Source organism: Ostrinia nubilalis, chromosome 25 (genome assembly GCF_963855985.1).
Source record: "Ostrinia nubilalis chromosome 25, ilOstNubi1.1, whole genome shotgun sequence".
Classification (NCBI taxonomy): domain Eukaryota; kingdom Metazoa; phylum Arthropoda; class Insecta; order Lepidoptera; family Crambidae; genus Ostrinia; species Ostrinia nubilalis.
In genome coordinates, this window is record NC_087112.1 from 7,569,229 (window position 1) to 7,596,876 (window position 27,648).

At 40.8% G+C, this 27,648-nt stretch overlaps 1 protein-coding gene and 1 long non-coding RNA gene across 2 annotated transcripts in view; one reads left to right on the forward strand and one right to left on the reverse strand.

Annotated features, from left to right (window-relative positions):
* Positions 1 to 3,646: 3,646 nt before the first annotated feature.
* LOC135084221 (uncharacterized) lies at positions 3,647 to 6,500 on the reverse strand. Its single transcript, XR_010259790.1, has 4 exons — positions 6,117 to 6,500; positions 5,777 to 5,930; positions 4,207 to 4,402; positions 3,647 to 3,798 (listed from the first exon to the last, which is right to left on the reverse strand). It is a non-coding gene; the product is annotated as an uncharacterized LOC135084221 (long non-coding RNA).
* Positions 6,501 to 6,545: 45 nt separating this feature from the next.
* LOC135084099 (tyrosine-protein phosphatase 69D) overlaps positions 6,546 to 27,648 on the forward strand; it is a 53,432-nt gene continuing 32,329 nt past the window's right edge. The window contains exons 1-15 of the mRNA XM_063978844.1: positions 6,546 to 6,793; positions 8,866 to 9,013; positions 10,228 to 10,386; positions 15,181 to 15,293; positions 17,691 to 17,885; positions 18,219 to 18,769; positions 19,197 to 19,376; positions 20,599 to 20,705; positions 21,411 to 21,555; positions 21,629 to 22,056; positions 22,135 to 22,285; positions 23,690 to 23,769; positions 24,291 to 24,428; positions 25,799 to 26,068; positions 27,264 to 27,388. Coding sequence (XP_063834914.1) covers positions 6,709 to 6,793; positions 8,866 to 9,013; positions 10,228 to 10,386; positions 15,181 to 15,293; positions 17,691 to 17,885; positions 18,219 to 18,769; positions 19,197 to 19,376; positions 20,599 to 20,705; positions 21,411 to 21,555; positions 21,629 to 22,056; positions 22,135 to 22,285; positions 23,690 to 23,769; positions 24,291 to 24,428; positions 25,799 to 26,068; positions 27,264 to 27,388 — 2,875 coding nt within the window. The 5' untranslated portion in view covers positions 6,546 to 6,708. The remainder of the gene's footprint in view (positions 6,794 to 8,865; positions 9,014 to 10,227; positions 10,387 to 15,180; positions 15,294 to 17,690; positions 17,886 to 18,218; positions 18,770 to 19,196; positions 19,377 to 20,598; positions 20,706 to 21,410; positions 21,556 to 21,628; positions 22,057 to 22,134; positions 22,286 to 23,689; positions 23,770 to 24,290; positions 24,429 to 25,798; positions 26,069 to 27,263; positions 27,389 to 27,648) is intronic.

Below are 27,648 nucleotides of genomic sequence, written 5' to 3' on the forward strand. Positions count from 1 at the left end.
CCCTCCAGTGTGTGTTTTGCCCTACATAATCAATCGGTCTTGTCATCATTGCATGCATTACTTGTTTATGTAAAGATGTGTTGTTGGTAGATCTTTGTCAATAAATAATTAATAATCAATAAACATTTTTAAAGGCAATTTTGTTGAATGTTGACACAATTGTTTTTGTTGGTTGTTTGTGTAGCCTGTAGGGTAAAATAAAACCTTAGATATTTACATACATTTATAAGCGGCAACGTTTTTATCGTTATTTTTTTACAGGCTTTTATTTTTGTTGTGCTGTTGTATACAAAGTTTATTATTATAATAATATTATTTATCACCATGATTAAATAGAAAATAATTTAAAGTTGTTATTTACACTAATAATTATTGGCACATGAGCTGCTGAAACAACGAGTTACGGTGATAGGGTGATATTAACGGAGTTGAAATAAAAATAAATGAGGACAAACGTGTTGTTGCGGACGTTCAGTGGTAAAAGCACAGAATACATAATAGTAGCAACAGAAATTGCACTCCTTTGTGTAGGATCAGATGCCGACATTTTAACGGTAATAATAATAATGCAAAATATCCAACGCACATGGTGCATTCGAAATCGCACCTTACTACTACGCTCACAAGAGCGCATTTTTTTTGTGTTTAGAATTGATCTACGTCACCGCTCAAGCGTCAGGGTTGTATGAGCAAAGTAAAATAAATAAAAACTTAATTTTAAGAAGCATTTATTGTATTTACGATTAGAAAACTTTAATCTAGTGGAGTTTGTATAATCGTACCATCTCTAAAGTACCTATTAATAAACTTCAGTGTTGCGATAATTCGAAATTAAACAAACAGTTTTAAAAGGTGTAGTGTCGGAAAATAGACACGGTGAAGTAAAGTTAATGTTTTTATTAGCTAAAATAATTTTTTTGCTATAGTTTTTTGTCATAAGTATTTCAAAATAATTTATTATTTAAAAAGTGTAGTTTTTTTTATTATTTAAATCACTACAGTTAATTATTATTCCTAAATATTAAAAATTTTCATTAAAGAAGAATAACAGTCCTGTTGGAACAATAAACCTTGATTGCGACTATGATCGACCGAGCGTGTATAGATACGCGTGTGCAAACAGGCGCGTGGCGGCCCGGACTGATTTGCAACTTGAAGTTGTCGCGCGCTGTAGGTAATTATCTCGGCCGACATAGGCGAGTGACGGAGGCCTGGTAAAAGTAATTTTACTAATTGCAACACTCCCCAGTGGGATTGTTTGTTCGGACTTTTTGGCGGGCTTTTGAACGCACTAGGCGCGATTTTTGAAGCCAATTTTGTATTTTTCTCTTTTTGTGTTATAAATAGTTATCTATCTATTGGAAGTCGTTAAGTCAACTTAAAACTCGACTATGCCGGACGGGGACGGTAAGGACCCGCCCAGGGGCAAGGAAAAAAGGAAGGCACCAAATAGAGATCACACCTATACGACTGCAGATGAAGATTTCTACAAACCGTACGTAAAACCAGGGTATAGAAGGCTATTCGCGGAGAACACGGTGAGTGGCGAGTTTTCTGTATTTGTGGAAAGCACGAAAGAGAATGAGAAGATCGGGAACAACAATCCCATCCTGACTACCAACCTTTTCAAAAATGAAATCAAGGGCATTACCAATCTTAAAAGAATTAACGCCAATAAAATATGTGTCACATTTTCCCAGTCTAGTAATGCCAATAACTTCCTGAAAAACGATCCCTTCCTAACCAAACACCAACTCAAGGCATACATCCCAGCCACAGCAGTAGAAACAGTCGGCGTGCTTCGCTTTGTACCCACTAGTATCAGCAATGAGGAACTTTTTAAAAAACTCTCATCTTCTTATGAGATCATAGGTGTACGTAGGTTCACCAAAAGAGACAACGGCGACATAAAGCCATTCCAATCTGTGTCTATCACATTTTTATCAACTGTGTTACCCGAACATGTGTATCTAGACCTTTTTAGGTTCAGAGTATTCCCATACAACGCTCCATTGTTGCAATGCTTCAAGTGTTTCAAATTCAACCATGGTGCTAAAATTTGTAAATCTGTGCAAAAATGCTCAATATGTTCTGAAGAACATCATTTTTCTGAATGTACTTCTAATAAAATAGCCAAATGCATAAACTGTCAAGGAGCTCATCTTGCGATTTCACGGGACTGTCCTGTCAAAAAACAAAAAATGGAAGATAAAAAAAATAAATTAACTTACGCTAATATGGTCTCCAGCAGTGCTGCGGCTACTAAGAGTAGCCCAGTTATCAAAAACTACATAAGCGAGTTTCCGCTACTGGCTGCTCCTAAAACTAACTTAAAATCTATTGCATCAAGGAAGCCACAAGCTAGCTCGGTTTCAACAGCGACCTCTTCCACTTCAACTAACTCGATGGAAGTTAAAGAAAAAGAACCACTTACCAATGAACAATTAATAGATGAAATATTAAACAATGATTTTATTCGCAAGGGCCTTGTAGGCGCCCTTGTCGCTATTGGCAACGAAACGAGGGCAGTTAATAGTTCTATTATACAGGAAATTCTTATAAAAAGTTTCAAAGGGCTTTAAATGGATAAAAGTTTCATAAGAATCTCTCAATTTAACGTCGAAGGTGTTATTAACAAAAAGCCATTACTTATAAAATTTTTGATTGATAATGATATTGATATATGTTTGTTAAACGAAACATGGTTGAAAGAAAACAGTTCTTTTCGTATTCATAATTACAATCTAGTTAGTAAAATAGGTAAAGAAAAAGAAGGCCGGGGTGGAGTCGCCATCCTAGTCAAAGACACTTTGAAATATTCAGTAATAGAGCTTCCCTTTTATGATTTTCTACAACCTGTAGCTATTAATCTGCGAACTGGCATAGGTAATTTAAGTATTCTATGTATATATTGTCCACCACCTAAAGAAAATAGATCAAGATTCAATGGTAGCAAACTGAAACAGATTATTAACTTACTACCTAAGCCACTTTTGCTATCAGGTGATATTAATGCTCACCACATCGCATTCGGCTGTGCTACTAGTAACGGTCGAGGTAATGAAGTTTACAATATATTTGACGAGAGCGACCTCTGTATCCTCAACTCAGGGGCGCCAACCACTGTTGGTAGATCTGTTCATAATCCTTCGGCTATAGATGTAACATGTGTCAGCCCTTCAGTAGCTCCATTATGTGATTGGAAAGTCTATGATGACCCAATGGGAAGTTATCACTATCCCACTGTAACAGATATCCAGACTTCTGTTGATAAATATCAGATAGGTGAACCAGTACACAAATTTATTTACAATAAAGCTGATTGGTTTAAATTTCATACTGAAACAGAAAACATGGTAGTTAATATTAATTTAGATAATACAGATCCATTAATAATTTATGACGATTTTTATAATAATTTAATTAGTATTAGAGACAAATGCGTACCTAAAGTAGTCAAAACCTCTCCCAATATAATGAAAAAGCCTGTACCTTGGTGGGATGATGAGTGTAATAGTGCAGTTAAAAAGAGTAAAGATGCTTTAAATTTTTATAGACGTAATCCAAGCATTGACAACTACATTGCATATAAAAAATTGGATGCTGCTAAAAAACTAACTCTTAAGGAAAAAAAGAAAACTGGATGGAAATCTTTATGTGAATCTTTTAATAGATATACTCCTGTTAGTACAGTATGGAACTATATGAAGAGGTTTAAGCGTGTTTCAATTCCCAAACTGCCGAAGAATGATGAATGGATTCCCTCTTTTTTTGAGAAATATTCTCCTCTATCTCCTCCTGAAAAACAAGTAAATAATTCATTATTGCAAACATATTTCTCTCAAATTGGTGATGAAAAAGCAGCTTTTTTGTCTCAACATTTTTCTTGGGAAGAGTTTATGACTGCTCTGCAGTCTCGTAGGAACACTACTCCTGGTTTAGACAACATTCCTTATGAAGTTATTCGTCGCCTACATATTAATGCCAAAAAACTTTTACTCTACATTTTTAATTTACTATGGCAAACACAGGTCATCCCAGACTCATGGAAGACTCAATGTGTCATTCCTATACTTAAACCAGATAAGCCTCCTGATGACTGTAACTCTTATCGACCAATTTCTCTGTCTTCATGTATAGGTAAAGTATTTGAGTGCATGTTAAAGACAAGATTAGATTATTATGTCGAATCAAATAATATCTTACCAAATGAACAATTCGGATTTAGGAAAGGCCGAAGTGCAGCAGAAAGTTTTACAGCATTGGTCTCAGATGTTAGGAATTCTCTTGACGGTCACTCTGCAACAGCTTGTGTCTTCCTTGATGTACAGGGCGCATTCGATAACGTGGTCCCCTCAATTTTAATAGCCATCTTATGTGATATTGGAGTACCCGGGGTAGTCTGTAAATGGATTTTCAATTTTTTGTACAAAAGAATAATGTATATAAAATTTAATAACATTATTCATGGACCCGGATATGTATATAAAGGCACAATGCAGGGTGCTACGATTTCGCCATTATTGTACAATTTATACACCAGCCAAATTAATAAGTATTTACCACAAGGTGATATAAAATTTTTACAATTTGCTGATGATTTATTAATTTATACTGTAAATAAGAATGTAAACACTGCTGTGCATAATCTAAACCTAGCTTTAGTTGAAATTCATAATTTTTACTCTGGTAAATTAAAACTTGATATTAGTCCCAATAAGAGCGGCGCTATGATATTCTCGAAAAAGTATAATGACTGTAATTCTACTATTTATTACAATAATAATCCTCTTCCATGGATTCAGGAAAAAAAGTTTTTAGGAGTGTGTCTAGATAAAAAACTCACATTTGAAAGTCATATTAAGCTTCTAATTCGCAACTCTTCTAAGGCTTTAAACATATTGCGTTCACTAGCTGGTGTAAGTTGGGGCTCTGATCCCAAGATTTTATCAATGTTATACAAGAGTTTAGTACGCAGTCATTTCGACTATAGTACTTTGGCATATATGAACTGTAGCCCAACCCTACTAAAAAAATTAGACGTTATTCAGAATAAAGCACTTAGAATAATAACAGGAGCTATGTGTTCAACTCCTATCATTGCTATGCAATGTGAAACATGCATTCCACCTTTAGTACTGAGACGTATTCAACTAGCAGGAAATTTTTGCCTTAAACTAATAACTTCAACCAACAAACCAGTACTAGATAGAATCATGCCTCCCTTATCATCCCAAATGTGCTCTACTCCTCCTCCTCCAATTACAGGTAATGAGTTAATATCTGGACGCACTCCAGCCTTACTAAGAATTGCATTGTATATAGAGTCTCTCACTGTAAATATGTATAAAGATAAGCCATGGCCCATGTATAAAGTTAATTATGAAGATCTTGTTGTAAAAAATTTCACTATTTTAAGAGAAAAGATCACCAATCAAATCGATCTTAATAAATTTCTAAATAAGTCTTATTATAAAGTGTACACAGATGGTTCAAAGAAAGAGAATAGAGTAACCTCTGCATTTTATGATCCACAACTTAAACTTACTCAAAGTCATAAAATTGAAAGCCACTGTAGTATCTTTACTGCAGAAAGTTATGCTATCCTCTTAGCACTTAAACATATCTGTACATGTAATCCACCATCTGACAATATTATTATTCTAACTGACTCTAAAAGTGTATTACTAGCTCTGGAAAATAACTCTTGTAAATATAATTTGAATTATATAATTTATGATGTTAAGAAATTAATTAATAACATATATAGACTTACTGGTAAGACACTGCTCTTCCTTTGGGTACCATCGCACCGTGGCATCAGGGGGAATGAAATTGTTGATCTGGCTGCAAGGAATGACTTTGATGTTGACCATTCTACGTTGTTGAAGTTACCTCACACTGACTATCAAGCCGCAATCAGTCAAGACCTGAAAAAGATATGGCATGAGTACTGGACAATTACTAGTATGGAAAAGGGAAAATGGTATGCTAAGATCCAAGGAAGCCCGCCCGCCAAACCTTGGTACCATCGGAGGAATGAGAATATAGATAACAGGAAGTTTATAACCATCATAAATAGGCTGAGATTTGGCCATTGCCACGCTCCCACTCACCTGAAGAGGCTCAACTTGATTCCGAGCCCTGAATGTACATATTGCAATGAAGAGCTTGCTGATTTGGAACACATAATCTTGAAATGTAGAAGTTTTGGAGTTCAGAGACTGGTCATGATCGATGACCTTCAATCTATTTGTGAACGTGTACCAGAGTCGTTGGACGAGCTCCTGAAGGATCCGAAACTTTTCAAACCCTTATATACTTTCGTGGTTTCAACTCTGGGAACTATTTGAGAAGAGAATATCAGTGAATCAGTTGGAATCATCAGTGCTGTGCATCAGTGCAGTGAACTCAGTGAAGTGTCAAACACAGATGTGATGTGTCAAATTCAAACAAAAGTTCAACGGACTTCAAAGACTGGCTTAAAAGGGCTTGCACCCAGAGCCGTGAAAAACAATATTAAAAAAAAAAAAAAAAAAGGATTGTTTGTTCGGCTTCAGTCGGGTGTCAATCTCTAACTTTGTTTTAATTTTAGAAAATATCAGTGCTATCGCCGTGCAAATGAATTGAAAATGGTCTAATATCTGTGAGATGTGTTTATTATCGCACCTTTACGGATATCATTCGTGAAAAACTGTTGTTTCCGCCATGACAATGGGTCGCAACATCAGGAAGTCTTCGGCGACATTTGGTCTATATTTTGCATGTATTGCGTTGTGTTATCCAGTTTTAGGTGAGTAATAGTATATTTTATAACGTTTGTGCTAAAGCTATCGGAGTTTTTCATCTTGGTATGTTATTTCTGCGAAAACGACAGCCTGTCCATAATTTTTGTAGAGCGCATTTGCTAAATTGATGTTTCCTGTAAATTTACGGGGGGCGTGCTGATGTTTCAGTCCCTGAATGGAGTTTTTCTATCTGACTCATACAATTATCATAAATCGAGATTTAGGGATTTGTATTATCACAAAAATGTTTGTAAGATGAGCTGTAGGCACACCACTGTAGTTACTTGGCAATAAGAGTCAGTATGAATGTTTCCTAAATAAAAACAGTCAAGGAATAAGTACTTTTGTTTGTATTAAGTTGTTAGTAAATATAACTTTTACTATCTCTTCTCACCTTAGTAACTAGTGTTCTGAAAGAACTCATTCTTCTTGCTTTATAAACATCTTATGTTCAAGATATTATAAACTTTAGTTTATGTAGTTCATAAATATGTTAATTTTATCACTAACAATCCAATAAACTATTGGTTATTGCACTGTGACCTGCAATATTGAGTATTATCTATTGAATTACGTATTAATGAAATAACTAATTTCAGTGGTCAGCTAATATTATAATGGCCTAGTAGGTATTCTGTCTAATGTTAGTATAAAGTTGCTGCTAACAAAATAAATATTTACTATGTATTACATTTTATGATAGCTTCACAGATAATCATCCTTATCTTTGAAATTATCACACAATTTGCTAATTAGGTGGGTTTTATAAATAAAAAACAAGTCTAGAAAATAATTGATAATTAATGTCAATAAATGCTAAGAATTATTGATATTGTTTATAACATCTGTTATTATCACCAGTTCTGTTGTCCCTCCATATTTATTGATGTAATTGATTTTTTTAACTGATAACAAAACTAATTAATTTTAAGTTTAATATAATAAGTAGTTAGGATTTGCTGAAAAAAGATATTGTAAGTTGGGACTGAGTCTTACACAATTTCTCACCGCTAGCAAACAATATTTTCCCAAAGCAGTTGTGTTGGAACATTAAAAAAGTTTGTAGTGCTCATGTTACTTCAACTCACATTAGAAATGTTGCATTTGAGACCCATGTTTCCCAGTTTCCAAACCCAGTGTAAAATAATTTCTAAGTCGCAAATTTTTATTTATTTAATGAGCAACATAATAAGCTTACAGAAAACCCAAAGCGCTTACATGTTTAGTCACCACATCGATTACAATAAAATTATGTCAAAAAATTAATTAATTAATTTTAAATAGCAATGACATTATTTTAGTTATAACCCTTTATATGTATATCTTTACATACTATCCCCAGCACATAATCCTACACATTGCCATTGCAAAATAGCATCTATGACTATGGTTCTTAGCTTCATGTGCCCCATACAGAGTTCTGAATATGATACAGGCAAACCATAACATAATGTTATCTTAATTGCTCAATGACACATAACTATATTCCTGTTTTGTTAATAAAGTTGTTAAACAATGCTACATAAATGTGCTATTTGAAGCCTGGGAATGTAAGGAAGTTTAATAAAATGAAAAATGAGTATTGGCCATCAGTTGCAGTTGTAGGTAGATAGTTTTCTTACATTTCCTACTTAATGAAAAGATTTCCAAGAATATAATCAACTAGCTATGCCCTGCGGTAAAACGTAGCCTATGTGTTAATCCAGGGTGTCAGCTCCTTACCAAATTTTATTAAATTGCTCCAGCTGTTTAGACACGAAGAAGTAACAAACATTACAAACATACACACTCACATATATGCGCCTTTATAGTATTAGTGTGACTCCATATACAGACGATTGATTACTACTATAAGAAATAGGCAATTTAGAGAAATTTAAATTGTCGTTATCTTTAAAAAAATGTAAAGCTTTACCATCAATCAAGATATTAACAAAAACTCCTTTATGACTATTATTATTGTTACACCAATAGTGTCACTGAATTGGTATAGAAATTAATTCCGAATATCTACCCTCCCGGAAGCAATTTACAAGGCCTTCTAATAGTTTTAAACTTGGGTGGTTTATTGTTCCAGCTCAAGAAACCATAGACATAGATTTGCCTCCACCGAAGGGTGAAATCGGCGGAGATGCGAGCTTCAACTGCAGCGTGTCTCCGGAGACTGAATCGGTCGAGTTCCTCTTCAAGGGGCAGCCGATCACCGACGCTACACATCCTAAGCGGTCAGTAATTTACTTATTTAATTTTTAGCGTCAAAGAGTTGCATCTCAAACCAAATTATAAATAACTTGAAAAAATCGAACTGCCTAAGGCGGAAATCGAACCCAGTCGAAGTCAGTAATTTATCTGAAAATGAAAATATTTATTGCCAGATTTTAGTACAAAAACAATAAGACAGACCTCCACACTAGACATTGCCGGTGGAGAAAGGAATCACGATCTCTGTCTCAAAACATGATAGTAATTTATACAAGACTCATCTTAGGCAGAGTTTCTCTAACTTTACTGTAAGTTACCTTAATTTTTTCCATAATATGACTTCAAGCATCTTAATTTAAAAAGTTCTGGATAGTAAAACATTTTGTTTGCTGCAAAGTAGGTACTTACTAAAAATATGCCAAGTGCCATGATCACAGAGTAACTCCATTGTTACAGTGCTAACATAATATGGGAGTTTTTTTTAAAGAGATAACTTGGCATTGTCATTCTCACTAAAATGTCTCTGGGGTGGTGGCGTAGTGAGGCGGGTCGTTACATTCCCTCTAATATGGTCGAGTGAAGCGATGGCTGGTTCACTCGTCATGTCTGTGAACAGGCGCTGCTTTCGGGGACTGGTCAATCCAAGTTATTCAAATTTATGTATGCGAGTCATTTCTACTAGTACCTTAATATGTAAGTCTAGATATTAGCACGTCACTACCTTGTTTAATATACCACGCAATCTTGTATACCCATTCTTATGATACACCATACAAGAATGCATGGTAAATTCAGTGAACTGCTCCTGAATCGAATGTACCTACTACTACTATTTCTATTTATTTATATTAACCGGCAGACAGTGGTGACTGAGTTTGTTGCGGCGCTTCTTCTCAGCACTTGCCAAATGTTGGTCTCGAAGCGCTGGTAGGGTAAAAAGATTATGAGACATGTAGAGGCTCCTTAAGAGCATATGACGATTTGTAAGAACTATTTATTAGTCTAAACAAATAAAGAAATTTTGACTTTGACTTTGACTTCGTAAATAAGGGACATTGTAGCAATCCCTTTTTTTTCAATTCTAATGTTAGTGACCAACCATGAAAGTTTAAAATAATATATTAAAAACATGTTGTTATTATTGTTACCAAGCTAACTCTGTTTCAAGTTATTCCACTAGCTGACCAGTTATTGTACAAGTACTTCTCTGTAACATTAATTAAACTTCTCTCGTCAGGTTGAAAGTGGTACCAATCGAAACGAAGTTGCCCGACAGAGACCGCGATGGCAACACGAGGAAGCGCAAAACTGTCAAGTTGACGTTGAGCAACGTCACCGACGCTGATGCAGGCGACTACGTCTGCCTGGCCAAACTTGGCGAGCTCACAGATAACAGGTGAGGACTTGCACTTAGACTTTTAGGCTGAGTTGCACCATCTTACTTTAAAACTTTGACGAACGTCAAAAATCTATCAAACTCCATACAAAAAATACCGGTTAACGTTATAGTTACGGTCAAAGTTAGGTGGTGCAACTCAGTGTTAGTATAGGCGCACACTAGGCGATACGCGACAGCGACAGCTCGGCGAGTTAGACTTAAAGTCCGAGAATTTCATAATATTTTGTTCAAAGCTCCGTACACTTGGCATCAGAGTCGCGGAGACGCGACGACAAGCTAATATATGAAATTGACAAGAATAGGTGTCTAGGGGCCGTCCATTAATGGGACTTCTGTGCTTCTCTCTTTGAGATTTATATTATACTAGCTGACCCGGCGAACTTTGTTCCGCAATTTACTAATAATAAACTTTGTTTGGCAACAAATAAGCAGACTTTTTTTTTTAATTTCGAACGGGATAAAAAGTATCCTATGTCCTTCTCCTGGCTCTAACCTACCTCCCTGACAATTTTCAGCTAAATCGGTTCAGCCGTTCTTGAGTTATAAGTGGAGTAACTAACACGACTTTCTTTTATTTATATAGATATAGATATAGAATATAGATACTCTGTCACGTCATAATGTGTCAATCTCGTCATGTCTGTGAACAGGCGCTGCTTTCGGGGACTGGTCAATCCAAGTTATTCAAATTTATTAGTGCGAGTCATTTCTACTAGTATTTAAGTATCTTAATCTGAAAGTCTAGATATTAGCACGTTACTACCTTGTTTAATATACCACGCAATTTTGTATACCCATTCTTATAAGATACACCATACAACAAGAATGCGTGGTAAATTCAGTGAACTGCTCCTGAATCAAATGTACCTACTACTGCTTTTTCTATTTATTTTTATTAACCGGCAGACAGTGGTGACTGAGTTTGTTGCGGCGCTTCTTCTCAGCACTTGCCAAATGTTGGTCTCGAAGCGCTGGTAGGGTAAAAAGATTATGAGACATGTAGAGGGTCCTTAAGAGCAAAATGACGATTTGTAAGAACTATTTATTAGTCTAAACAAATAAAGAAATTTTGACTTTGAATTTGACCACAGAATAAGTAATAGTACAGGTACAGAAGGATTACTCCGCAAGACGATTTAAATAAATGCGAGTCTTGCTACGACGCGATACAGTGGAATTCAGCTCGCACAGCACTACGTACCTACAATTTTATTCACCTACAAGTTTTGTCTCTTTCTATCGCGTGCCTCTGAACTCTTCTTACGCTGTTAGGGTTGCTGTCAGTCTAGTAAAAAAATAATTAATCTACTTATTTGTAATGAGGTACGTATGTAGGTAAGTACGCATTCATTATGGAAAACCTTGGGAGAGGCCTTTGTCCAGCAGTGGACGTCATTTGGCTGAAACAAACGAACGCATTCTGAGCAGTAGTCATGGTAGGTTAGGTTCCTATACTATCCTAAGAATTATTGATTACTTACATGGCCAACATACCTTTCAGCATCTTTGGGAAGCGAAAAAAAAAGATAAATCCGGTAGATTTCTTTTCGAATTTAAGGCTTGGTATTTCTGCTAAAGTAGGTATTTCGCGCTGTCAAAATCTGCGCGCGCAATTCTTCGCCGAAGACAGCGCGCCAAGGAGCTCCCGCCACAATTTTCAGCTACACAGTATAGAAATACGCAGCTGGTTAGGTTAAGTTGACTTCCTTCCCTTCAAGCGTCACACTCACAACACTTTCTAATACAAATCATATCCAAGTGATACAAATTAAAACACCTTTTAGACTTTTTGGGAATATATTCTAGAATCGAATAAATATAAAATATAACTGCAGAAGTAAACACAGTTCAAAGTGGCCGTGGCGTCGCCCGACCTTCTGGAAGTTCTGCGCCGGCTTAAAGAGTTTCAAGATTACGTCACCCGACCTATCGGTAGGCCCTTGGGAGCTTGAGCGATTGGAAAAACAGTTTTATGATAAGTTACTCTTAGTAGCGATTATTTAGAGCTTGGATAATAAATTATAGTTGTTGCAATTTACGAAGCTTTGCATGTGATTAATAACATTAATCAGTACACGCATCAATTTTGTTCAGTATCTTTGTTTATTAATAAATAAAAATATCATACTAAAATAGCAGAAACATATTTGTTTGTATTGGTTTGGGTGTTTTCTTTCTATAATATGTATGACGTATGTACGGGGTTCTGTATCGAAAATTACTATGAGCATCACACGCGGTTACCTGCGTACCTCTGTGCACTCATGGGAGTTTAAGCAGAGGTCCCTAGAGTTTGACTTTGAGCTTTGTTTATAGTCATTACGAAGCAGACTGATGGGAAACTGCACTGTCTTGAATTCGAAAGGGTAATTTGACTGTGTTAGGGGAATTCTAGGAATAAATACAGAGTCTCCTCATTGAGATTGAGGTTTTTCAATTTGAGATTTCACTTGACATTGAACACAATCTGACATGGAGTTTTCAAACACTTGTAAAAATAAAAAGTAATTAAATCAAAGGCACGAAGTAGTATTGATATCAACTTCGAAGAAAATGACTGCCAAAATTACTTTCTACCCGTTCCACACGTCTTTCATGAATTATATTGAGGAATTGTTAAGCTAAATTTCAAGTAGATTGAACCAAGGAATCACTTTGTCCCATACAAACTTTGCCCCCTTTTTTTACCCCCTTCATTTCATGACCCCATTTCGGAAAATCTTTTCTTATGAGATGCCTAAGTCATACAAAGAACTCACCTTCCAACTTTCAGGTCTCTACGATATCCGTCAGTCATTTTTATTAGTTGTCCAATACTCTATCGTTCCAGGTATGTCATTGCCAGGAGGGCGCTACTATCTTAATGGGTTATTCATTATGCCCAACTTTATGCCACTTAACATTTCAGAATCATTTGAGTTTAGATACCTAAGCGATTTGATATTTGGAGTCTTTTAATGAAATCAAGTTCTGAAATAACTTGAGGTGTTGTACCCGATCAAGCTTTTCATTGCAGGACAGTTAAATAGTTTTATTATTAGTTTCTTCTCTAAGTCTTAATTTGTCAGAGTAGGTAAAGGCTCCATGAGAGCAAAATTTAGCTTTATAATAGTTTTTAATTTTTTTCTTGAAATATTTGACGCCTTGTAATCTCTCGTTAATATAGGGCCACACAAATAAAGAATGTTTGACTTTGACTTTAATAATTATGCTCTTACATAATTATAAATAAACTAGCTTTCCGCCCGCCGCTTCGCCCGCGTGGAATTTTTCGGTTTTTATATAACCTATCCTATTACACTCAGATATAATGTGGCTTTCTATTGGTGAAAGATTTTTTAAAATCGGTTCAGTAGATTCCGAGATTACCCCTTACAATTTAAAAAATATACAAACACACAAACTTTACCTCTTTATAATATTAGATATAGGTAGGTAATTTGAAACCCTATTTTGTTTTATTCTTTTTTTTATTTTAATATTTCACAATCCAAACTAATATTTACTGTAAGTAAATGCTAAATAGTAAATATTAGTTTGGATTGTGAAATATCCTACTAATATTATAAAGGCGAAAGTTTGGATGTCTGGATGTCATGATGTCTGGATGTTTGTCCAATTATAACTCTATTTACATCTGCATCTGTAAGCAAGGATTCATGTTCTCCAGCCCAGATGCCGAGTAAACAGAATCGTCTTTCAGTGACGTGCAGCTGCCCCTATATTTGACCCACTGACTTAATTTTTTATTATGTATTTGTGTCAGTGTGCTCTTCTAAAGAGTGTAAGACGATTGTATGTAGGTACTATTAAAATGTAATTTAAACTCATTGCTTTTGTCTCATATTTGAGGAATGTACTATGTATCATGAGTAGAGTCTTAGTTTAAAAGGATGCCAACGGTTTAAATTTCAATAGGTAGACAAAATTCATAATTCTTAATTATCAAAAATTTTAGCTTTCTCCAGTAACACTGATGTTATTATACTGTGACTCATCAAAGTCATCATTGTCAAAAATATTGACAAATCGCGAACTGTCACAGCCAAAAAACTGACACGCGTCCGTCCTCCGTAAGCGCCACCGCGCGACTGATTGAGATTGTCCAAGCCGTCATGGGCGATTTTTCCACATTTTTTAACATAGTAACTAAATAAGACGCAATATAAAAATTTCATCCGTTAAAAGCCCTCAAGTTATTTCTGAACTTTAGTTTAGTAAAAGATTCAGAATCTCAAATCGCTTATTTTAAAAATAAAACCATAAATAGAAAACGAATAGAGGTAACTTTGGGAATTTATTCTATCGAGTCAACTTCATCAAATCGTGTTTCCATCCGTTAATAGCCCTAGAAAATATCCTCAACTATGCTCAAAAAAATTCTTAGCCTTTAATTTTACTGTTTAGTACCTCAAAAATGAAAAATGAAAACCTCATTTTCGCCATTTTCTCTGCTACCCGGCCTTAAACACCCGAACGCCGCACAATAATATTTCTTTCTCTTTATGTCCATTTTTAAATAATACTTCGATCATAGAATTAGGTACTACAACGCACGCGTGACACTCGACTGATATAATACCCGCCGGCGGGGCGCTTCGCTGTAGGTAATTATCGGATGTACCGCGCGGAGTGAGCCAGGCCTGCTTTGACTTGTCAATGTCACGTCTCCCGTGCCGCTCCCATACCTCAGGCACTAACTGAGTTAAGCACTATAGACCTATAAATGCCTGTTACAAACACTTATTATTACAGCAGACATACTTTGTAACTTTTAAATTATTCCCACAGGACTGCGACCCTGGATCTCAGATTCGATGGCAAGCTGGTGACCAAGACCGCTGGCCCCTTGAAGCTCAATGTGTCTGACACGTCCCACGTGAAGCTTTACTGCGAATTCGAAGGTTTGTATGGTCTAATAGGACTAGCTTTTACCCGCGGCTTCACACCCACGTGACTTTTTGTCAGTCGCAGGAAAAATATCGCACGCATCCCTGTTTAAAAAACCTGGGCAAAAACTGGCCTATGTCCTTTCCCGGGACTCAAACTATTAACTACTGAGCCACGACGATAGCCGAACGGTGAAGGGGTCGGACTGGCCGACTCGTGATCCGGGAAACGTGGGTTTGGTCCCCGCCGCCTATTGATTATTGTGGTGAGCTCACTCGTGATACAAGCATATTTAGCTTAGTATGAGAGGCTAACGGGTATATTTTATTAGTCATTTGTGTAATATTAACAATAAAAAAAAATCTATACCAAATTTCTAAAACCGGTTCAGTGGTTTAGGCATGAAAGCGTAACATACATAACAGAGCTACTTACGCATTAATAATATTAATAATCTGGGAAGTAGGGATCATTAGTCGTGTGTTATGAAGTAGAACCTGTAGCCTTATTCACGTAACAAAATCAACGACAACAAAACACTCGAGTTGCGATCCTATCGAGTAATCGTTCTATCAAAATGCCCCTTGTGAATACGGATTTAGAACTGTTTTTCAATGGGACGACGTAACAAAACTTCAATGACAACAAATCGCTGAGTTGCGATCCTATCGAGTAATCATTCTATCGAAATGAACCTTGTGAATACGGATTTAGAACTGTTTTTCAATGGGACGACGTAACATAACTTCAATGACAACAAATCGCTGAGTTGCGATCCTATCGAGTAATCATTCTATCGAAATGAACCTTGTGAACACGGGTTTAGAACTGTTTTTCAATGGGACGACTTCTGAACGTCAGCGAGATCTTGACTGTCAAAATACGTGAATTAGGCCACTGACCATACACAAGTTGTCTATTGATGGGTTGTTGTTCCAATGAGGCTTTTCGCGTATGAAAGATCCGCTAGATGGCGGGACGTGGATGTGTGGTCTGACTGCTGCATGATTGGTGGATTTTGACATATCTGTCAATGTCATGTCAAAAATCATTTGGACCTCGCGTCTACGTATTGCCATCTGGCGGATTTTTCATACGCGAAAACCCTCATTTCAATATCAAAAATGTTAAATGATTTTAACCACACTGGATGCATTCTGCGTTCAGGCAGAGTAAATACAAATGAGTAGGTCATATTCATAGAAACGCACGGGCGCGATTTGTATGTGAGCGCGCCAACACGTATGCGGCGCGCACGCACACACTGACAAAATTTAGCGGGGAGCCAGTCGTGGTTGCGCCGAATTCTGTCATACAAACCGCGCTCGTTGCGTTTCTATGAAGATGGTCTACTCATTTGTATTTACTCTGGTTCAGGTCAAAGTGAACGCAGCCCAATGTTTTTAATATGTGATGCGGGCTGTGTTCACTTTGGCCTGACCGCAGAACGCATCGCAAGGGCACTGCACGGTGCGGCTCAAAGCGTCCAAATATTATTTATTTTAAATCGTATACTCATGAACCATTTAATAACAATTAAACTACTTTTCCCTGTATGAAGGAAAAAGCGATAATTAAGTATCGTTTGTAATATATGAATTATTTATTTTACTAAAAATAATATCCTAATAACAACAGTTTTCCTGAGTTCTATTATGTTAAAGCGATATTAACTATCGAATGTATGAAAATTGCGTCAGATAAGTATTAAAACGAATTAATTAGTGTATGAAAATTAGTTTTTATGCAAAGTGGCTGTGTTTATGTAATTGGGTTTGCGGTCAGACTGTTTCTATGCGAATCACATGAAACAATAGTTGAGGAAACAGCTGAATATCAGCGGTTGTAGGTCTTTTAAACTCCATTGTCTAAATGTGACATTATGTTTGCCTGAATAATAGGGAGAAATTTCTGTCTCAAATATCGTGGGACGAATCACGAAAAGGCGCATCTACAAAATGGCGATATTAAGTTAAACACTCCATGTTATTAAATGTACATTTTAAAACCTCACAAAAGATCGTAACTGAATTATTTGTCAGGAAGCCAGTATTGACAGTTAAAGAGGGCCAGGAATGATTTTTTCCATACAAGTGACAAGGGGGCGGGGCCGGTGTCGCAGCAATATGCCCAAAAACGGAACACATTTCTCGTGTATGCAATGATGACAGCAGCGACGTTATAATGTAAACAGTTTACATTGCTTGCGTAGTAGGTACTAAAGATTATTCGAACGTTGAGTACTGATACCGCAGTGGATAATGAGAAAATATTTTGATTACTTTGTGTGCGTGAATTTCTAATTAGACACTGAGTTTCAAACTCTGCGCATTAGTTGGCATCTCTCTATATTATCTCTATGAATTCTATCAATATTAAACTCTACTTATATCACAAAAACTGTCCGACAGTGTACAACAAGCCAACAGAAGTGCGATGGTACAAGAACGACACCGACGAAAAATCGCCGGAGCCGCAACTACGCAACGCGAACCCCGTCGGCTTGAAGCGAATCAACAGCACCTACGATATACACATCACGGCCAACGACAGCGGGACTTATGTCTGCGAGATCAACGATACTGTCTCCAATACTGTCATCAGGGGTAAGTTGATTCTTTCGTTTCAGCCAAATAAAGGACACTACTGGACTAAGGCCTCCGCCAAGGATTTCCACGATGACCAGTCTTGCTTGCTAATCTTAAGTAACGTTTGCAGTGTGGACTGGCCTCCCACTCGATGGACCGACGATTTAGAAGGTCGTGGGTAGCACCTGAATGAGGGCAGCATAGGACCAGAAGTTGTGGAATCCCTGGCAGAGGCCACTGGTCATGATAGTTATGGAAAGTGTAAAAGTCGACCGAGTAGCAGCCGACTAAATCTATAAGATAATTTCTGTGAAAATGTTTACTTATCACTGATGTATTTTTCTTAAACAGGAGCGATTGACGTCATAGTGTATGCGCCGCCGGAAATCGTCGGCTTCAACGTCACAGCCATCAACACGACCCAACTATACATCAACTGGACGGTCCGCGCCTACAACTCGCCCATAGAGTTCTACACGCTCCTCATTAGAGAACTACCCTCAAAAGACTTCAGACTGTACACGCGCGAGAAAATCGGACAGAAAAACACTTCGTTCGTCATCAACGGCCTAAACAAATCCACTGAATACGAGATCAAGTTGGAAGTGAAGACGAAGAATTGGGTCAAAAATGGAGAATGGTTACATAAGAATATCGTGAAGACTTTGGACAAGGAGCCGGTATTTGTTCCTAATATTTCTATAAAGGGATTCTCTGCGACCTCGGTGACGATAGGCTGGCCCCCGCCACCGAAGGATATAGCCGACTTAATACACTACTACATACTAGAGGCAAGGAAGAAGGACGACAACAAGGCACGCACGGCTTACCACTCGAGAGACGGTAGAAATCTACCGTACATGTTCGATAATTTAGAGCCGTATAGCACCTACGTGTTTCAAGTAAGATTTCACAAGATTAACAGACATTATGGCTGCAAATAGAGCTTACTTTAGAACGTAGTGATATGAAAGTAGAGTAGTAACTGCAATTATAGTATGTGACGTAAAATACGACTTTTTAAATTTAAAAGTCCACTATTGCATGCCGTGGCAACCTGTAAATCCTTTAATTAAGTCAGCACTTAGATTAAGTTCAAACACCTTGTAAATATTGTTTTAGTGCATGTCTTGTTGGTTGTCCTATGAAATAAATAAAAGAGTGAATAAAAGATATGAAATAAAGGCTGACAATAGTGACTGAGTGTTGAGACAACCCATTTGTCGTCCCGAAGCAGTGGTAGGCTTAAAATAAACTGGGGCATGTAAAAGAGTTTTATAAAAAGCCTACTTGCAAAATAGACGAATTCTTATTTGACTTTCATAATAGGTATCCGCCTGTTCGGACTACTCTAAGCAATGCGGGCAGTGGTCCGAGAAGATGGAAGCGGCCACCTTGGACGGCATTCCGGGAAAGCCCAGCAACGTCACCGTGGACTGCACCGGCGGCTTCATGAAGCTGGCCTGGGAGCCGCCGAGGAAGCCCAACGCTGAGATCAAGGGGTACTCGGTGAGTGTAATAGATATAGTGTCTCTTGTGTCCATCAGAAAGCTGCTGGATGCGGGCAGCACAAGCGATCGTTGTGTGTCCATCAAAGCCATCAAAAGACACCTCAATGCGGGCAGGATCCAGTCGTGGAAATCTTTGGAGAAGCCATTGTTCATCAGTGGACGTCCTTTGGTTGAAACGGCAAATATCAAGGGGTACTCGGTGAGTGTATAGAATAAGACAGCAGCTTGGGAGCAGGGCCGTCTTTAATTTACTAGGGGCCCTGGGCACTTAAGGATAAATAGAGGCTCTTCTCATTTGGAAAAAGGTATTTTTTGAGAGCAAAAGGGGCCCCTGGGACGCGGGCCCTGGGTACGTTGTCTTGGTCTTTTGGATCAAGGCTATCATCATGCATCCTTTGGTTGAAACGGCAGTGGTCCGAGAAGATGGAAGCGGCCAACCTGGACGGCATCCCAGGGAAGCCCAGCAACGTCACCGTGGACTGCACCGGCGGCTTCATGAAGCCGACTTGTGAGTCGCCGAGGAAGCCCAACGCTGAGATCAAGGGGTACTCGGTGAGTTTGATAGATATAGTGTCTTGGTTTTTCTGTGTCCATTAAGATCACCAGACCGATGACCTCATAATGGTAGCAGGAAGACGCTGGATGCAGGCCGCTACCAACCGCAACCGGCCTTTGTGGAAATCATTGGGGGAGGCCTGTGTTCAGCAGTGGACGTCCTATGGCTGAAGTGATGGTGATGATGAAGGCCACCAGAAAGCACCTGGATGTGGGCAGCAGAAGCGGTCGTTGTGGAAATCCTTGGGGAGGCCATTGTCTATCAGTGGGCGTCCTCTGGTGGAAACTACAAATATTATGCTACATGGTAAAACACGGAAATCGAGGGATACTCGGTGTGTGTATTGAATAAGCAGCAGCTTGAGAGTAGGGCCGTGTTTAATTTACTAGGGGCCCTGGGCACTTAAGGATCAAGGTCCCGACTCTTCTCATTTGGAAAAAGGTATTTTTTGAAAACAGACAAAGGCCCTGGGCATATGTCTAGAGTGCCCAGTTGGAAAGAGGAGCTTGCTCGTCATCCGAGAAACACGGGTTCGAACCCTACTGACGCTCGACTATTGTAGTGAGCTCACTCGTGACACAAGCATATTTAGCTTAATACGAGGGGCTAACGGGATTATTAGTAACTTCTGAGCTGCATTAACTATTTTAGTTATTCTTTTCAGATTGAGTTGACGGGCAACGCCACGTACAGAGACCGATTCGGAACTGTGAAGGAAGACATGTGGGGTCCCCTCGCTAGATTCATGGCCAACGACTCCAGAACTGCTAGGTACGTCCCATAATAAGTAACCCATAAAGTCTTCTCCTAAATCTACTATAGTTCTAGCGTTTAACTCAGTCCTGCACCTGTAACTGAGGTATGGGAGCGCCACCATGGGAGGGGCGACATTAATAGCATGACGTGACAAAGCACACTAATCTGAAAGAAATCGTCTTGTTGACGTTTGACGTCTCAAAAAACACACTCCCATGCCGTTGCCATACTTCAATCACTGAGTTAAGCACTCGACCTGTATTATTATTTCTCTCTATTATACTTCAACTAGCGGCCGCCCGCGACTTCGTAGGCGTGGATCCCGTTTTACCCCCTTCATCTATCTGACGCGGTTTAGATTTTTTCATACAAAATGTTTTTTCCCGCTAACTCCCGTTCCCGTGGGAATTTTGCAATATCCTGTTGTAACTAAGCTTTAAGTTTACAAAGGTACCTGCATGCCAAATTTCAAGCGTCTATCTTACGCGGTTTAGATTTTTTCATACAAATGTTTTTTCCCGCTAACTCCCGTTCCCGTGGGAATTTCGGGAATTCCTTTCTTAGTGCACCTCTACGGTACCTAAGCTATGTCCCTTCCAAATTTCAAGTGCCTACGTTTAGCCGTTTAGGCTGTGCGTTGATCTGTCAGTCAGTCAGTTTCTCCTTTTATATATTTATATAGAAGAAGATGATATTTTGACATTCATGACATTTATCTAGGTTCGACGACCTGCAACCGAACAGCAACTACACCGTTCGCCTCAGCGCCATGACGCGCACGCGGCGCCGCGGCGACGAGGAGACGCGCCACTGCAGCACGCCCCCCGCCCCGCCGCACTCGCCGCCCCGCCCGCGGTGGCGCAAGGTGAGAGTCATCTCCACGCAGCAGCCGCACCGCCCGCCTGGCGCCATGACGCGCACGCGGCGCCTGGCGCAAGGTGAGAGTCATCTCGACGCAGCAGCCGCACCGCCCGCCTGGCGCCATGACGCGCACGCGGCGCCGCGGCGACGAGGAGACGCGCCACTGCAGCACGCCCCCCGCCCCGCCGCACTCGCCGCCCCGCCCGCGGTGGCGCAAGGTGAGAGTCATCTCGACGCAGCAGCCGCACCGCCCGCCTGGCGCCATGACGCGCACGCGGCGCCGCGGCGACGAGGAGACGCGCCACTGCAGCACGCCCCCCGCCCCGCCGCACTCGCCGCCCCGCCCGCGGTGGCGCAAGGTGAGAGTCATCTCCACGCAGCAGCCGCACCGCCCGCCTGGCGCCATGACGCGCACGCGGCGCCTGGCGCAAGGTGAGAGTCATCTCGACGCAGCAGCCGCACCGCCCGCCTGGCGCCATGACGCGCACGCGGCGCCTGGCGCAAGGTGAGAGTCATCTCGACGCAGCAGCCGCACCGCCCGCCTGGCGCCATGACGCGCACGCGGCGCCTGGCGCAAGGTGAGAGTCATCTCGACGCAGCAGCCGCACCGCCCGCCTGGCGCCATGACGCGCACGCGGCGCCTGGCGCAAGGTGAGAGTCATCTCGACGCAGCAGCCGCACCGCCCGCCTGGCGCCATGACGCGCACGCGGCGCCGCGGCCGCGCTGGCGCAAGGTGAGAGTCATCTCCTTTGCCCGAAGCGAGGTTACGTATTTCCCGCACTGCCTTACCCATTTCCCATACTTAGAGCCTGTGACACCAGCGCTAGCGCAAAGTAAACCACTTAACGCGCTGCACTCGCCATTCAAGGAAAGGGACATCTCCTTTGCCCGAGGCGAAGTAACACCCGCGCCAGCTAAGCTGGCTTACGACCTAGATGGCTAACTTACCTCACCTCACCTTACGGTAAGCCTTCCTCCCATTCCCCATACTCAAGGGCCTGTGACACTAACACTAGCACAAGGTACTTAAACCACTCGACGCGCCGCACCCTCGCTCATCATCATCATCATCATTTCAGCCATAGGACGTCCACTGCTGAACATAGGCCTCCCCTAATGCTTTCCACGTTGATCGATTGGTAGCGGCCTGCGTCCAGTGCCTCCCTGCTACCTTTACGATGTCGTCGGTCCACCTTGTAGGTGGACGTCCCACGCTGCGTTTTCCGGTACGCGGCCTCCATTCCCTCGCTCAATGCAAGGTAAACCCTACACGTCTCCTTCGCCCAGGGCCGCGCTTCCCATACTCAAGGGCCTATGACACCAAGCGCGAGGTAAACCAATCAACGCGCCGCCCGCTCATTTCAAAGTAAACCCCGCCCTAACTCGCCTCCGTGCCGTCCCTATGCTGCTGGCTCAGGTTAACCCTACCCATCTCCCTCCTCAAAGACCCCGTAAGGCCTCAGCCTCGAACTTAGCGGGCAGCGGGGCGGCGGCGGCGGCGGGGCGGGAGCGGCAGGATCTTATGCGTAAAATCAAATAGACCGGTTCTCGAAAACAGCGGCGCGGCAGCGGCGCCGGAGCGAGCAACGAGCGGGCAGCGGCGAGGGAGCGGGCAACGAGCGGGCAGCGCACTCCTTCTTATGCCCACAATAAATCGAGCGTAAGGAATAAATTTGAATCGAAATAAAATTGTCGCCGTTGTTCAGACATTTCGTTCGCGAATAAAAACAAATATCTCGACAACACAACCCCGAACACAACACTTCGCCGCTAAAGCGCCGCGCGAGCTGCCCGCTGGTTTCGAGAACGGGTCTGCGTTGCCCGCGCCGCCGCCGCCGCCGCCCTGCTGCCCGCTAAGTTCGAGGCTGAGGCCTAAGGCCCGCGCTGGTGCTAAGTAAGCCACGCCGTATTACGCTGGTCCGCCTCTGCCCCAAAAACTTCGCTTTACGTGCCGTTCCCGTCTGCAATAAAGCAAAGTAGCCCCGTACTTGTTCTCCCACAAAACTAGCCCATATCCGCCTTGGCTCTAGATGCTATGCTGGCGCAAGGTGCGGTCCTTGACGCGGCTCACTTTCCTCTTGAAAATACGTATCGCCCCATTGTAACACGTAACAATAACCATGTTTTCGTTTTCTAGATTTTGGAGGAGGACAAATTCATGTTCAAGATGTACCTGCCCAGAATAACTGAGCGCAATGGCCCTATTTGCTGCTACAGGTATGTCCAGGAGATTGTATAAATAAAGTATTTCTAGTACTCTTGTTCGCTAACATATTCGTAGGCGTCAAGCCAGAGGGTCGCAAAGAACACTTCTTTCAAGCACCAGCCCTTACCTTCCCTCTATTCCACCAGTGAAGTGGTGGTAGGGTAAGTTAAACTGATTTAGACACTAGCTTGACGCCCGAGATATGCTACTAATTAGTTACTTTACTTTGTTAATAGTTTTTTTGCTCATCAATATAATTATTGTTATAACGATACGCTCTTGGAAGCCTTGTGGATTTACGCCCGTATTCACAAACTACTATGAGTGCGCGTAGACGCACAGGGTGACACACGAACCAATCACAGAGCTCTTCTTCTCTCGATCTTAGATTTTCTGCTTCACTTAAGCAAGCATCGTTTGTGAATACGGGCATTAACATCATAGGAGAGTACGCCGTGCGTGTTTTGTTTTCGATGCACACTCGCGGAGATGAACAGGCCTGTTAATATTTGTTTGTTCCAATGATTCCCAGGGTGCACATGGTCCGAATGCTGCCCAACACGGACTGGAAGAACCTGCCTTCGCCGCGGGACATCAGCATCATCGACTACGAGGAAGCGCACGCTGTTCAACCGGTGCTAGGCGCCTACATCACTGATGTCTTCTCCAAGTATGCTTCTTTTTTACCTACACAGCGTCAGCCCAAAACTCCACCACAAGAGTGGCGTTGTCAGTATAGTTCCAAAATACTGATCTGTCCTATCCATGACATTGACAGTGGGGCGCCACCGTCTATACCAGATCGCTAGTTCCGATTTTTGCCATGTTGGAAACCATATAGTTGAACGATGGTAGCGCCCCCCTGTCATTGAGTTTGGTGGGACAGTTCAGCGTGAGTCATCTATAGCCTTCATTAAATCTTCCTTAATTACATTTAAACTTGCCGTTTATGTCATAAAGGTATGAATTAGACATGGGGCGGGTACCCGGCTTGGATCCGGTACCCGGCAGATCCGGCACTTTTTGGTGGATCCGGCCGGATACCGGATAATTGCCGGGTAATTGAAAAAAAATAGTACTATAATAATTGGAGCACAAATGGTAATCTTATAAATAAGTAATAAAAGGCTGTAATGGACAATTTTTTTACGAAATAACGATATTTTTAGTAGGTACTGATATTTAAATATTGGTAAATTATGATGCAAAAACGCCAACTTTTCAGCCCGATCAGCATTGAAGCGGCTTCGTTTTTTTTTCTTTTTAGTTGCGCCCGAGCAGGCAAGCGAGACGCACGTCACACGACCTGTAAGCGCTGCCGGATACCCGGCAAAAATTGTGCAGGGTCTGGGTACCCGCCTGACGGGTACCCGGCAAAACCACTACCCGCCCCATGTCTAGTATGAATGCGCTTTTATAGTCGAACGATTTTGAAACGTCAAATGGCAAAGATCGGAAACAGTAACCGGCATTGATGACAGCGCCCTCCTGCAAATGACATTTCAGTTGCGAAAATCGGAACCAGCGATCCGGTATTGACGGTGGCGCCCCCTGTCAACCAAACGGATGGGACATTTCAGTGTAGGACATCTATAAAAAAATTGTTGTCAATTATGATTCTAAATGTTATATGATATGAGTAAAAAACACCGAGAAAAGGAAAATAAAACTATAAAAGCAAGTAAAACTTTAATTCAGCCATAAACCAAGTTTGGTATAATGATGGCTTAAACCAGCGTATTTTTTGTTCTATTTATCCTTGTGGTTTCTTTAAATTGCGCTCACTAGTTGGCGCTACTAGCTTGTGATAGGAACTTATTCGACAGTGGCGCCACTGTCTTAACCACTAGCAAGTGACAGGGCCTTACTCGCCAGTGCAGCCAACTGATGAGCACAATTAAGAAATTTGAAATTGTACCCCCTCATTGAAATTGTACCCACGAAGATGACGTTTTAATATTATTTTTCAAATGTCTAATTTTTCTGTCATTAACGCTTATTTTAAAACATCATTCACCAACAGTTCCTAATTATTTCCAGCGACAAATTCCCCTCGGATTCCGAACTAATAATGGGCGACAGAAAAAGCCTATTCGACGAGAAGGAACCAGTTTTCGCCAAAGACGCCTGCCGACGGTGCCTGTTGAAACCTCGGCGGCTGCCTCCAGACTTGCCTGTCCCTCCCACCACCACAACTACCACCACCACTTCTATGCCGACTACTACTGAAGATGATTTACTGGATGATACCACCGAGGACGTGTTGGAAGTCGAAGAAAACGTTAATAAGGTCCGGAGGTCTTTGGGAAGGTATGGTTCATTATATACTCAACATCAAATAAACCGCACCTCCCGCGACAAGCACTTATCAAACGTATGCATCCCCACTTCCCACCAACATTGGTACCATTTGAAAGCCTAGTTCTAAACTTCATTTCATTAAAGGAAAGGTTTTTACCCCAAAAATGTGTCTTTACAAGGATCCAGAGTCACTTCTTCAAAAAATAGGTGGTTACGCTATAGCCATTTTTTATGACTATAAAACTGTTAAGTTGGGATTAATCGCTGTACATCTGTTAAAGAGGACACGTGAGATCTTTATTTGGTTTTATAACCATAAAAATTGGTCTAATTGATCCCAGAGGTGAGCCCAAAGTGAGGTCTATTTTCAAGTCACATTTATGGTATATGTTAATCATTTATTTAGAAATGACATGTATTTTTCTTTAAGGATATTTATTGGGCTTTCAAATAACACCAATATTGTTGGGGTACCATGATTGTGTCAGAAGAAAATCTTTAAAGTTCGCGTCGCGGAAGGTGCGGTTTATTTGATGTTGAATGTAGTTTATCTTTAGTGCTTCGTTTCAGCCAAATGACGTCCACTGCTGGACAAAGGCCTCCTCCAAGGTTTTCCACAATGTACGGTCCTGCGCTGCCCGCATCCAGGCTCTTCCGCGACCTTTACCAGATCGTCGGTCCACCTAGTAGGAGGCCTGCCCACGCTACGTCTTCCAGCCCGTGGTCGCCACTCGAGAACTTTTCTGCCCCAACGGCCATCGTCTCTACGAGCTATGTGCCCCGCCCACTGCCACTTGATTTTAGCTTTAGTGCTTACTAGCTAAAATCCCAGGGTATAAAATATTACTGTTATTATAGCTTGACCACAAAATCTATACCGCTTTTGTATTTGGTCCGCAGCGAAATGCGGATTGCGAAAGTTATAAATTGTCTGTCCACAAAGATCAACTGTAACATCAAACGAACGTATACTAAAAACTCCAAATCGATTTGGTGCGGTTTTTTTTAAATAAATAACCCCTTCGTTCCTTAAAGCGATCGAGAAATTAATTTGACAAGAAATATGACTTTTTCAGTATTAATTCGTTTGAAGCAAACTTTAAATTCATCATTGACATTGGACATCAGCATGAAGATTTATTTACTCGTTCGAGCTCTACTCTTTGTTAAGCAAATATTAAAGGAACATCCACCTTATTTCCAGCGATTACAACAACAACCCAATGATGAGGGATAAAAACGAAGATGACAAGCCTGACATGAAGCTGAGACCCAACGATGGACCTTTGGACTCCACCTCCAACTACACTATGTTTGTGGAGTGCATCAGTAAGTATTCATTATTGTCTCTAATTTCAATCTTTGTCTCCGTATTCTCTGAACTGTCATCTATGCCAGTCTTTCCCAAAGTGGGCGATAAAGCCCCCTTGTGGGCGCTGCAGGCTTAAAGGGGGAGGCGGTAAGAGACCCAGAAAAAAAATCGGGACGTTGTATAGAGGCTTGGGAGGCGTCATCTACTAGGAGGACTCTTAGACACCGACTGAGTTCGACTCTTGACTACAAAAATGGGGGGCGCTAAAAAATAATTT